Source organism: Miscanthus floridulus, chromosome 1, assembly GCF_019320115.1.
Source record: "Miscanthus floridulus cultivar M001 chromosome 1, ASM1932011v1, whole genome shotgun sequence".
NCBI lineage: Eukaryota > Viridiplantae > Streptophyta > Magnoliopsida > Poales > Poaceae > Miscanthus > Miscanthus floridulus.
Genome location: NC_089580.1, coordinates 173,268,719 through 173,282,735, shown reverse-complemented (window position 1 = coordinate 173,282,735; position 14,017 = coordinate 173,268,719). Strand labels below are relative to the sequence as shown.

At 41.6% G+C, this 14,017-nt stretch overlaps 1 protein-coding gene across 1 annotated transcript; it reads left to right on the top strand.

The window, feature by feature from the left end:
* Positions 1–493: 493 nt before the first annotated feature.
* Positions 494–1,682, top strand: LOC136467265 (uncharacterized). The gene is made up of 2 exons (XM_066465897.1): positions 494–515; positions 1,057–1,682. The coding sequence occupies exons 1-2, from the start codon at positions 494–496 to the stop codon at positions 1,680–1,682; spliced, it is 648 nt and encodes a 215-aa protein (XP_066321994.1).
* The last annotated feature ends 12,335 nt before the right edge of the window (positions 1,683–14,017 follow it).

Sequence of the window (14,017 nt, the reverse complement as noted above, 5' to 3'; positions counted from 1 at the left end):
TTTAACATACGTATCAGCACATATGAGTCACCATCAATTGCATCTACGCGGTGTCCCTACTCTCTAATAGGTGAGGATAGGTCCTAATCCCACCCGTGGATCCGTAGATGAGGTTAGTTTCCATGCTCCGCTCCTATCCGAGACGGAATTTCGGCAGCACCTCCCTACTGTTCTCCCGATACACGTCCTACAAGGGAGAGTGTGTATCCGGAGAACAACAGGGGGTGATGCTGAAACACCATCTCGGACCGGAGCGGACCATGGAAACTAACCCATCTACGCATCCGTGGGTTGTCCAAAAAACGTGGACAATCCGAAACAGAAATGCTCGCAGATATGCAAAGATCTGCATACCTCCAAAGATATCTCTTTTGGACGGAAGACGCCTAACTAGGCTACACCGATCTATGACGACAGACAAGCGGAAAAAGAGATGATTTATACCTAGGGTGTCGGTGAAGTCAGGCTAGCGAGGCAGTGGCGAGTCAACACGATGGCGAGGCGACACAGTGCAGGTAGACCCGCGACGCCAACGAAGACGATCGGGGACCTCTGGGTCACCTCCGACAGGTCCTGCTCTACAAAAGAAGAAAGCCGACACTATAAGTTCAAAATTTCGGCAGCACCTCCCCTGCACGGGGAGGTTTCCAAAACCTGCAAAAAACAACGGCACGAAGGCCGACAATCACAAACGGCATGAAGGTCGATAAGAACAGCGGCACGAAGGCCAACATCACAATGGCATGAAGGCCGACAAACGGAGAAAGGGTGGATATACCTTGCCCACGCTCGTAGGCGGTTTGGTGACGGTAGGGGCATCGGTGGGACGGGCACACAGAGAAGACGGCCGAGGCACCTCCTCCTCCCCTCCACCTCAGCTTCCTCCCCCTCTCCCCTTCTCCTTCTCCTTCCTCTCCTCCTCCTCCTTCCTTTTTCTTCTCTTTTTTCCTTCTCCTTCTTCTTCCTTTTCCTTCTCTTTCTTTCTCCTCTTTCTTTCTTCCTTCTTCTCCTCCCTTCTTCTTCTTCTTACTGTTGCTTCCTCCTCCTTCTTCCAAGCCGGCGGCAAGAGCAGGGGAGCACAGGGGCGCACGGGGCCGGCGCGTGCAGGGGAGGACGGCCGCGCGCGCCGATGGGTGGGTAGCACGTGCGGACGGCGGCGGGCAGTGCTGACGGCGGCGGCGCGCGCGTGGCTGGGCGGCGCGGCCGGGCTGGGGGTGCTCGGGGGTGGGGGCGCGCGGTGGCGGGGGCTCATCGGCGTGGGCGCGTCGGGGAGCCGCGCGGTCGGGCGGTGCGGCGGGGCTGGGGGTGCTCGGGGGCGGGTGCGCGCGGTGGTGGGGGTCTCGCCGGCGTGGGCGCGCTGGGGAGCCGCGCGGCCGGGCTGGGGGGTGCTCGGGGGCGGGGGCGCGCGGTGGCAGGGGCTCGCCAGCGTGGGCGCGCCGGGGAGCCGCGCGTCCGGGCAGCGCGGCGGGTCTAGGGGTGCTCGGGGGCGGGGGTGCGCGGTGGCGGGGTCTCACCGGCGTGGGCGCGCCGGGGAGCCACGCGGCCGGGCAGGGGGGGTGCTCGGGGGCGGGGGCGCGCGGTGGCGGGGGCTCGCCGGCGTGGGCGCGCCGGCGCGGCGGTGGCGGCGCTGGCCGGCCGGGGATGCGCGGCGGGCGTCGGGAGAGAGCAGAGCGGGCGGATAGGGTTCTGGGGGTGGGGGGATTTTGGGCCGGCGGTTTTAAAAAAAACATATTTTGCCGAGTGTAAGCCTTGAGCACTCGGCAAATTTTTTTAATTTTTTAAAACTTATTTTGCCGAGTGCCAGCGCCAGGCACTCGGCAAAAAAAATTTATTTTGAAAATCAACTTTGCCGAGTGCCCCCTAGGACTTTGCTGAGTGCCCCCCATGGCACTCGGTAATTTTTTTTTTGATTTTGGGCCCAAATTTTTTTCTGTGGCCTTGTGACAGTATTTCAAACTCTATTTTAAAATTTGGGACAATTTTGACTTTTTTTGATATATTTCATTAGTTTATTTTGTTTCGTCTAATTTTTTGGGATATTTCAAATTTGAACTGCAGGTACATGGAATAATGGACTTTGGTCATCCAAAAATTGATACTCATGATATTTAGGGTATATTTAGGCCGTATCCATGAAGTCACATGAAATCTCGAGCATCTCGTTGACGTAACATGTCGAGGTACTTGCCGGAAATGTGATTTTAAATTATATAAAATGCAAACGTGATCACATGTGGAGATGTTTGTTTTTTTGGTATCCGACGTCACAACTTGCTCGAAACCTTTATAATTTTTTACCACAGCCTCCACATGTGATAACATGACGCCTCGACAAGTTTTGTGATTTTCGAACTTCGTTTGCATTTTATATAATTTCAAATCACATTTCCGGGAAGTACCTCGACATGTTACGTCAACGAGATGCTCGAGATTTCATGTGACTTCCTGGATACGGCCTAAACATACCCTAAATATCATGAGTATCAATTTTTGGATGACCAAAGTCCATTATTCCATGTACCTGCAGTTCAAATTTGAAATATCCCAAAAAAAAATAGACGAAACGAAATAAACTAATGAAATATATCAAAAAAGTCAAAATTGCCCCAAATTTTAAAATAGAGTTTGAAATACTGTCATAAGGCCACAGAAAAAAATTTAGGCCCAAAATCAAAAAAAAAATTGCCGAGTGCCATGGGGGGCACTCGGCAAAGTGGGCTTTGCCGAGTGCCGGCCCAGGGGGCACTCGGCAAAGTTGATTTTCAAAAATAAAAAAAAATTGCTGAGTGCCTGACGCTGGCACTCGGCAAAATAAGTTTTAAAAAATTAAAAAAAAATTTGCCGAGTGCCCAACGCTTACACTCGGCAAAATAAGTTTTTAAAAATAATAAAAAAAATTTTTGCCGAGTGCCATCCGTTAGGCACTCGGCAAAATCTGACGGCAGGTGGCCGCCGTCACGTGCCGGCCACCTTTTGCCGAGTGGGACTTTTGCCGAGTGCCGCGGCACTCGGCAAAGCCTAGATTTGCCGAGAGCCAGGCTGGCACTCGGCAAAGCCACCTTTGCCGAGTGCTTTATTTTGCCGAGTGCCCCGATAAAAAGCACTCGGCAAAGTCTCAGGCACTCGGCAAAGTATAGTTTTTCAGTAGTGATTGTCGTTTAGGTTTAACGAGCTAGTCTCATGTTCACAAAACGCATTCATAAAAGGAAGATTTATACACCATAATTTTCTTTATGTGAACATGATTCGAAGCCTACACAACAAAAAAACGATCAACCCTATTCATAAAACTAGACATTCTAAGGCCTTTGACTCCATAAATTGGTCCTATCTGAAGTCCTAGGAGCTTTTGGATTTTGGCAAAATGGAGAAACTGGATGACTGCAATCCTGACAGACCTCATCTTCCAATGTGATTGTGTAAATGGAAATATCTGTAGAACCATTAATCGTGTTGGTGGTTTAAGACAAGGAGACCCATAGTCACCAATGTTAGATGGTGTTTGGTTCTTTAGTCACTCCTAAAATTTATGTCACATCGAATGTTTAGATACTAATAAAGAGCATTAAATATAGATTAATTACAAAACCAATTACATAGATGGAGGCTAATTTGCGAGACGATTTTTTAAGTCTAATTAATATGTCATTAGCACATGTTTACTGTAGCACCACGTTGTCAAATCATGGACTAATTTGGTTTAAAAGATTCGTCTCGTAAATTAGACACAAGTTATGTAATTAGTTTTATAATTAATCTATATTTAATACTCCATGCATGTATCCAAATATTCGATGTGATAGGAATTTTAGACGCCCCTGCAGAAACCAAACACCCCCTTATTCATCTCAGCAAATAGACCCTATGTGAAAAATAATTGAAGTTGTATCTTGTTGCGAAAACGCCACCGGAATTACTACGACCAGTAGTTGAAGAGGCCAGCCTTTGGATTTCGGCAGGATTCCTTTTTGAGGTCAACTTCGGGGGATCAAGAGTAATCCCCACGTGATTTAATTTCCACTGATGCCGGTAATCCGGGGGGGGGGGGGGGGGGGGGGGGGAGGGGCATGGCCCGTCAAGTTTACAACAAGATCAGTAATTTACAAGGGGAAATATTACATAGTGAGCGGATTTCTCCAATTGTTCGCAATTGCGAGCTCCTTCCGCGGGATCTGACAGCTCCAAGTCTCCACGGCTTCCTTGCAAGTGGCGACCAGGCGATCAACACTTGGCTCTAGCCCTCTGAACACGACATCGTTCCTGTGCTGCCATATCTCCCAGCAACAGAGTAGGATTAGGGGGTGAGCTACCTTCTTGTGTCTTCCAGAGCTCGGTGACTTTGGCGATCCCTTCCAGTTGCCAGCCGATCCTCTCCCAGAAGCTTTTGACAAACGAGCAGCCTGAGAAGATGTGGTCCGCAGTTTCATCGGCCTCATTGCAGACCTCGCATTGTGCCTCTTGTAATTTCGGCAGCCGTCACCTGGCTAATTTCGGCAGGATTCCGTCACCTGCAAACCTTGCAGCCGCTAGTTCTAGCAAACTCGTCACAAATCGTTCTTGTAAATTAGCCAGGGACGAGCTTTTATCTGTGTTTGGGTGTTTGTTAGCTGCTCCATTCCGTGGTAATTTACTTTGGATTGTTGTAACCAACTGTGACTCTACTTGTGCCTAATGAAACACGTATCATAAGGACACGTTCGTTTTATTTTTTGAGATGACGGCGCAATTCAACATTCTTGAGCTGTATTGCCAAAGCGGCCCATTTGTGTTGCTCCCTTTATGCCAATGACGTGAGCGTTTTTGCTAACCCAATCACTACGCACTTGCATGCCATGTCATAAAGCTTCTAGGACTTTCATGCAGCTAGAACGGTATTGTGCTATGCATGTGTGAGCGTGGCTTGTTTGGGTTATAAAATATGTTGGCAACGGTTAGAGTCTTTCCTCTTCGTCTCTCATGATCAACATAGTAGATAAAAATATAACATATAGACATAAAAGATAGGGAGACTATTCTTTACTTCTCTGAATATTGATAATTACAACATATAGCTTCCACGTATATATAGTCCTGCCAAGACCTAAGAGTTTAGTAAGAGCCAACATACAAACAGACTAGGATTATGATTTTTCCCTCTCATTTCCTTCTAGGAGAGAGTCTGTATGTTTTACAACACTCCCCTTTGGACGATTACCATGATATGCACATGCTTCGTTAAAAACTCCATCCGAAAACCCAGCGAAAAAAATGGTTCTCGAAGAAAAGAGTACATCACATTCGTTAATTGCATTGCACATGTGTCTCATTAAAAATCTTGTGTAAGAAACTTTCAAGTAAAAACTCACATAAGAAAAAAGAGTACAACATTTAACCTTTTTGGTCATGTATTCTTCATAAATAGATATTGATCTTCATGATCTAGGCATAAACTCCAATGTTTTAGCAAATATAATATATTTGATCTTTGTAATTCTATTGGTTTACCTTCAAGGTAGATTCAATAAAATATGCTCCCCCTCGTAAAGCCAAATTTTGAACTTCATTGTTCAAACCACACTTTTCATAAACTTGTGCTTAATTAATGGTATGCAGTACCACAATACTATATGTTTTAAAAGTTGGCTCATATTCTTCTATGAATTATATGAGTATAAACAAGAGCAATATGCTTCATGTATAATGATCACTTATTAGTTGTGCAAAACAAATAAAATTTATTCTTCTGGATAATAAATCCTTTTTGAGGATTATGAGGGTAAATAAGTAATATTTAATATCTTCTAGATAGTGTATCAAACTTATAATAGAGTTTGAATATTTATAATTCTTCCTTAATGGATTTTCAAAATATGTGTTCTAAAAATTTTTGGGATTTTGATTGTACCACTAAATAATAAATTCAGTCTTGCATTTGGCATTTAGGGGATAATTCAATTGCCAAAGTCACTATTATTTTTGTACCTTCTATGGTATTTAGAGGATATCAACACTTCGTTGCTAGCTTCCAATATACACTTTCTGAGTGTTTGCATGACACCTTCATGGTATTTAGGATTCCTCATTTTCTTTCTCTCGAGTCTATATTCACTTCAGGAATTAATAGTGTTTATTCTAAAATCGACTGATAAATCCTTCATGGATTAACTCCTTCAATGATGTTCTCATTTTCAGTGAATAACATTTCTCATCTATGAGATATATTCTTTACTTCATGAGAGATTGTTATGTGATATACACAATGAGATAGTATTATTCACTATAAAGTCATTTGATGACTCTTCCTTCTAGAACATGCTCTTTTTGAGACTTAAATATTTATACAGGAATATATTCTACCTTAGACTTCTTAATACTTAGTATGATATTTAATTTCTATATGCTGCGATTTCTATTCTTCAAGAATTATGATTTTTAGAATCCACTTATTAACTACATATTTTAAATTTAATCATTTTATTTGCCAGATATATAGCATAATATTTATTTCTTCTTAGTAGGAGATTCAACCTCAATTGCTTTCTTCATTGGCCCGATATAATCGCTACAAGTGACTTTGCCATGGACTTTGTTTTCCGGATCTAGGTTCTCATAAGAGAAACATTTGCAATTATAGAGGTAGCGTTGTCGATAATTATTATTTTCTTCCAATATTCTCACAATATGAGATTATTCTATCTCTTTATTATTTTTCAAATAAGAGATAATTTATTGTTCTGCGTACCCAACACTATGATGCGCGCACTTAGTGTGTTGGATTTCATCTTCATGATAATCATCTTCTATGAGGTGCTTAACCTTCTTCATGAGGTGTTCTTTTCATGAGAATGGAGTTTGTTCTTATGTTATTTAACAAGTATACACTGAACTAGAACCCACATGCGTCCCATAGATTTTAGCTTGATAGTATATAACATTTAGTTACTACTAGTAAACGCAACTTCTAATTTTTTATAACTTTAAGTTACTCCTCTCATTTTCAAAAATATCTGGCATATGCTCCGCTTCATGCTTGACAAGAGCATTTGTCAAACTATTGTTTGATTTAGTGTGTGATACTATTTCTGCTTCAAGCTTTAAGGAATATTTTTCTCTTAAGATCATTTTTCTTCTATGAAAATAATATTTGGCATTCAAAATAGGCTTTCTCTCCCCCCTAATGCCAACATTAAATCTTTAATAGCATACTTTAAAAGATATCCCCTATCATGAGCTTAAAATAATTCAAATTTATGTATTTCCGACTACGAGCGGATGCCCATTCATGTATGCTATGATGAAATTTTATGAGAAATCTTCACGTATATATTTAAATATGGAGGTTATTATACATTATATGCAGTGAGCTAGAATACATAAAGTGCACTTAATAATGTTCAGCATTCCTACAAACTTAGGGATGTTCTTCCCTGATTTGCACATATCATAGTTTATAAAACTATTTCATTATCTAGCTTCTTTATTCTTTAGCCTAAAAAATTCATCCAAGTACTTATACTTTAAAAAAATAGATCATACACTTCAAATGTATAAAATACACAACATTCAAATTCACATGGAATTTCTTCTAGAAATTTCTAATTGCCGTTAATACATAATTCTCCAAATGTCTTTTCTTCAAAAATCCCAAATCATCTAAGTGTGTTATCTACCATCTTAATTCCATAATTATTCATCCCATCACTTGATTACTTCTCTATTTAGCTAATTTCAGATTAACCAACTCCCCCTGATCTTAGGCTACTTGGCCCTAGACCAATTCATTGCTTATACATGCGATCTATTGAAAGCAAGATATTTCTTAGTTCAATGGGAACTATAGACATAGTGTACTAGCTAGCCAATCTAATTCTGAGGGAAGTGCAAGATAGCTACTAGCTATAAACATAGCTGCTATGCTAATATTCATGCAGAAGTGGAGATAGTTGCAGCTCGATGAGAGCACAATATAATAATACACATTCGAGTGTAATGTGGAATGTTGATATTCAATCCAACGTAATAGAAAACAACAAAATGCAAAGCTACAAGCTTACTTGCAATTAGTGCAATGTAGTGAAAGTTAACTCGGCCAGAAGGGACGTGGCTAGGACTTCAAGTCCTGATACATGCACTTAAGATAGATTTAGGAAGGTTGTGTCTATTAAATATATATTACCCATATTTTCTCATGCCTTCACCCAAAATTCCTCCCATTTTTCATGCCATAATTACTTCAAGTAATAATATGCTACATGCATCATCTATGAATAATCATTTCTAATGTTCCATAGAATTCAATCATACTTCTAGTATTCATTGGTATTGGCATGAAATCCACATATCCAGGTACTATTTAGTGTACAACAACACATTCAAGGTAGGACATAAACTTCTAGTTCTTGGGCTAAAGTATTAAATACTTAGTTTTAGGATTATACAATTTCTTGGCTAAATTGATCCTTCTAAGATCAGTTAATATGATAGTATACTCCAATTGTTTAGGCAAACTAGGCAATTGTTTATATGCAAAACATATAAATCTATAATTCATTCCATGCAAGATTAACATATATTACTGCAAGTAAAAATTGTAACTAAGAATATTAAATGCTTCACATTAGTCTCCAAGCCAATAGATTAACCATTAACTCTTCTATGAGTATATGAGAACCACTTAATTCAACGGGAATTAAAACTTAATGCACTACCACTACTATTCATACTTCATGATAGTAATTTTAAAGACAAAACAAATATGTAAGCACGTGATTCAAGTTCTTCGTCAAGAAAAACCCTTAAATATTCTAAATAATATCCATTCTCTCATGTCTTTACTTCTATACATGAGAGACGGTAGCTTCATGCTTTATTCAATAGTTATGATATACGGTCACAAGCCTTCAAGGGGTGTAATATATGCAAGCTAACAATATCCTGGTTTATAAAGCTATCTAAAAATTTCAACTCAAATTTTTATTTGAGTAATTTCTGATGATAAATTCAAATACTTCATGTATTGCATTGCTCTTTAATATTCTATACACAAGAGACATTTCTTCGAGAGCATTCATTGATAAAATCTTATTTACCATCTTGTATTCTAGACATTTAATATAAAGCTTCAAGCTATTGTTTAAAGTGCAGCACTATACCTCAATCCATAGGCATACAAGCTTGAAAATTCAACTTTCAATGCAATATTATATTCTGTAATAATCATAAGTTTGGATTTTTCTCATGCAGTGAGTCCCACAATGCATTTGTTATTTATCTCGGCCATATACTCATTTTAGAGAGTAAGCAGGAAATCCTGAGTTCACTATACTTCAATGGTAGCAAAATATCCTACATGGATTTAGTAATAACCATAACAAATGATTCTATTGTTCAGAATAATTCTAGGATATTTCTTCCTTTTTTAAGGCATGCATATCAACATAAATTGGACCATGTGCATATATGTTTACTACATATAAACAAGTAGCAAGGTGCAAAAAAAGTAGTGGATGATTATTCAAAATATTTTTAGAAGCATCCTAGCATTTTTTTAGGATTATGGTATATGTAAATTTTCATAATTAATACCAAGTATTCGTTCATCCCAAAAATTCATTATGCTAGGAAAAATAAATATTAGCCTCTCAAAGATGATAAGTCCAAGGTCCGCAAGATTTAGAGAGCACATATACATTATCCCATATTTCTAGTGTAATAATTCAAGATTTTATTCTTACAACTGCATGGTATATAATTCATAATGTGTGATAAATAAATGCATTCAAGATAGCATAAAAATATCAGCACACATACGTTATACATAAACAAAAGACAAATATTGTAAACGTATATAATTTACTGTAAGACATAAACATATTTTTCTTCTAGAAATTCCAAGACCGATGCACCTTTTTAAGATGGGAGGGACTACGGGCCCTATCTTTCTCAGATTCTTAAATTTTTTAGTCTGTCCCAGTGCTTCTAGCATATAGTGGTTGGAGGTTGCAGGGAGCTACAGGTATGTCCAAAAGATGCAACAATTCGAAAAATAGTGGAGCTCGTAAGGAGTTCGAGTTTATAAATGGAATTACAGATCTCGTTGGATCCCCATCAACTTCAAGCTGATGCAGCACAGATTCAATCTGATGTCTGTTCTAGATTCAATGCTCGTCTGCTGGCGAGGCATAGCAAGCATGCGAATAAGCCATCGGCCGTTCTAAAGAGCCTGTGTAGAGGTCGGAATTAGACAAGAACTACTGGTCTTGGCCCCGACAACTTCACACACCAAATAAATCGTGGATGACAGCGTCGACGATGTTCATGTCGTGTGATCGCACTGTCGTTAGCTTTCGTGCCAGCGACGACCAATTTGGTAATGGAAATAAGGTGTACGAGTCCTAGTACGCATGCAAACCTCGGCGGCGCCCTGACTTCAGGCCGGCGAGAATACAATCTTCTGTACTCGCCTCGATGACTACATGTCATGTACCAGCAAGCAAAGGTGTCCAGAACTCCAGATATGGCACATGCGAGTGCGACTCGGATTCTATGCAAAAATCTTGCCTTATGTGTTCATATACGTAGCTAAAACCTGAAAGGCGAGCCGGCGCCAATGCAAGGTCACCGAATCCGGACGGTATTGACTGCATGTCAAACACATGACCGGTCCGATGTAATTGTACAGGTGATCAATGATGCATGCTATTTAGCTTTCTTTACTTGCTAATTAATGCAACGAATAATTGACTTCTAGTCTGTAGTTCAAGTGCTACTTGCATGTCCATGTAATACCACTCGTACATGCAGTTTCACGGTGATGTCGTGATCTCCCATCCAATTCATGTACTCTAGCTCGATTGGGAAAACAGGGTTTCTAGCTACCCGTGCAAACATCGAGTAGATTAATCCAGCTTGATGGCCGGCACAAAACAATGTACGAGCTGTGTTTCATACCTCATAGAGGATACCGAATTGATCTACTCCACTTACCACCGTAGGGCAGATACATACCGCGTAGGGCGTTTCGGTATTGTCGTAGATCTACCCACTTGACGATGACGGTACATGTCGGCGCAGTGCATATTAGTTGCAAGTAGAGGTAGTAGATCCGTTTCGCTAACAACGTCGAGGATGTCGACGTCGTCGAAGAAGTCGCGGTGTAGACGTTGACACGAGCATCCGTGTCGAGGTCGACAACAGCTTCAACGGCGATGCCGACGTAGAGCTTGTCGTGCTGATAACGTGTTATAAAACATGTTGCCAGCGGTTAGGACCTTTCCTCTCCATATCTCATGACCAACATAGTAAATGAAAGTATAACATATAGACATAAGAGATAGAGGGACTATTCTTTATTCATCTGAATATTGGTAATTTCAACATAGAGGTCCCACGTATATATATATAGTGCTGCCAAGGCCTAAGAGTTTAGTAAAAGACCGCATACAAATGGATTATGATTAGGATTTCTTTCTCTTCTTTCCTTTTAGAATAGAGTCCATATTTCTCTTCTTTCCTTTTAGAATAGAGTCCGTATGTTTTACAACGCTCTGTAAGGGACTCGGCAGACTGCAGTCTAGGAATGCATGTGTTGACCGTGCTAGCTGCATGGTGGCCGTCGGTCTAGCGTTACAGTGGACACGTGCTGGTTGCATTGGCAGTTTGGGACCTGCTGGCTGGTTGCATAGGCCGAGCAAGGCGGAGTGTCTACGAGTTGGACTTTGGTCAAGGTGCCGGTAGTGGTATTCGATTAGGAGAAGGCCCATATGGCCTGGTTCGGTCACGGAAAATAAAAGTGAAGAATAATTGATGGTTAGAGTCCATTAACTCTTATTAATCTATAATTAGTTCATGTTAAGTTTCACAAGGTGGGCTAGCTTTTAGTCTTAGGATCCAAACAGAAAGAATGCTTGTAAGATGAATTTTGTAAACCTATGCAATATAAAGATCAATATCTGCTAATTGATGGTTTTTTTTTGTGATGGGGTTGGTCATCTTGTTCATTTGCTTCTTTGTTTGTTCTTTGATTTGCATGCCTAGCTTTTGGTTTTACAGATTGGTTTTATATTCTCAAGCGCAAACTTGTTTTTATCTATCTAAAAAATGTGCTAAGGCATTAAGTTAGTGATCTAAGAAGTTTCATTGATTAATCTTTTATAAATTTTGTTTAATTACAAACCGGGACGAAATTAGCATAAAATTTGAGCGGCGACCTTTTACTCATGGACCTCTACAACTACACAAAAGAAGACATATTTTCTTTAGAAACCTAGAATTAAGTAGGGGCAGGTGCCTCCGCTCCTTGTGTACTGGGTCCGCTCCTGGTCACAAAGTTAGGGCTAAATCAATTCTTGTCTTTCTGTATAAGAGAGCTTGTCTATAAATTAAATAAAGATATATACACGCGTAGATGTACGGCACCGTTGCTACTGTTACCCTGCACATCCATCCGCATCCTGCGCTTCGGGCCTGCTCCCACTCCCACCTCCTGCTCTACGGTAGAGGCCCCACACGTCAGCAGCTCTGCATCCAGCAAATTGCTGCCTCCGCTTGCCTACCGAAAACTCCACGGTGGCGGGCGCAACGCGCCTCCTCCCTTCCCTCGTTTATTTTATATCTCGAGTTTATTTTATATCTCTAGCTAGTTATAGATCTTTGATTGACGTGATTCCAGTTAGGTTAGGTCCACAAAAAATCCTTCGTTAAAAAAGTGTGGATAGATGGCCTCTATAAAGTTTCATTAACTTGTAGCGCGCTCACATTCTGGCTGGGCTGGAGGCCTATTAACTTACGAGCAAGTTTCAGCTAGATTCATCAATTTTGAAGGTAGATTTTTAGGTTTATAAACTTTTTATGTTGTATCATTTAGGTTTATATCTCTTCACGTTGTCTTCTCATACTGATGTGGCGTGATGACTAGAAACTTTGAAGCAGCTCTGCCAATGCATTTCGTCAATCAGAGTGTGGGCGTGACCAGCGCCATTGCCTCCATGCAGCGTGAGCGTGTCTGCGTGTGCTCGGCGCGCTGGCATCCGAGCCAGCAGGTCAGCTAGCGCGGCAGGGGCGCGGAGCAGGCGAGCGTAGCCAGGGCGCGGGACCGGCGAGCGACCACGTGCTCGTGCGCACGGCTGGTAGGCCAGCTCGAAGCAGGCAAGCCCGGTGGAGGCGCACTATGATGGGAGCCGCGCGGAGCGTCGGGTGGGTGGGGAGGGGTGTCGGGCGGGTGGAGTGTAGGGCGGTGGCTTGAGCGCTCGGGCAAGCATGGGTCCTGGACAGGCGTCGAGAGATAAATGTCCGAAACTAAAAAGTAGAGGCCTCCTATGTGAATATAGAATCTCCAGGAATAAGAACCTGAGAGGAGAAATTGGGGCCTTCTACTTTTGGTGGCCTGAGTAGGTGTCATTCTCGATCTGTGTTTTTAATTTAAACTCTTAAGCCCTTGTTTAGTTGTAGGAATTTGGATTTTGGGGCTACTGTAGCACGTTCGTTTTTATTTAGTAAATAATGTTCAAACATGGACTAATTAGGCTCAAACGTTCGTCTCGCAATTTCCCACCAAACTGTGCAATTAGTTTTTCTTTTCGTCTACATTTAATGCTCCATGCACGAGCCGCAAATATTCGATATGACAGGTACTGTAGCAACTTTTTGGAAGTTGGGGTGGAACTAAACAAGGGCTAAATTTTAGTTTAGCAACATGTTGCAAGTCGTTTTGGGGATAACATTTCCCAAAAACAAAAAGGTTCTCCATGTTGATTCAGAAATCAGAACACCAGAATTAGAAAACCTGGAATCTGGAGCAGGTCCACCTTGTCACAGCCCCGCAAGGCCACAAGCTAACCAAGGAATCTGGAGCTAGAGGCCGCGCCAAACACATCCTACAGTGTTTGTACGGGAGAACAAACAAGATTAATAACCACCAAAAAGTGCCTTACGAGCCTACCAAAAGATGGCACATGTACACCCCGAAATAGCACAGACACGTGAACAGCTTAAAAGCTCATGGAGCGGCCGTCAGGGCGGCGCACCTAACCTGATGCTC

Bases quoted from the DNA above. Each gene is read 5' to 3' on its own strand.
- LOC136467265 (XM_066465897.1), top strand. From the start codon at position 494: ATGGCGAGGCGACACAGTGCAG. The intron at 516-1,056 runs GTAGACCCGCGA...CCTTCTTCCAAG, and splicing joins GGCGAGGCGACACAGTGCAG to CCGGCGGCAAGAGCAGGGGA.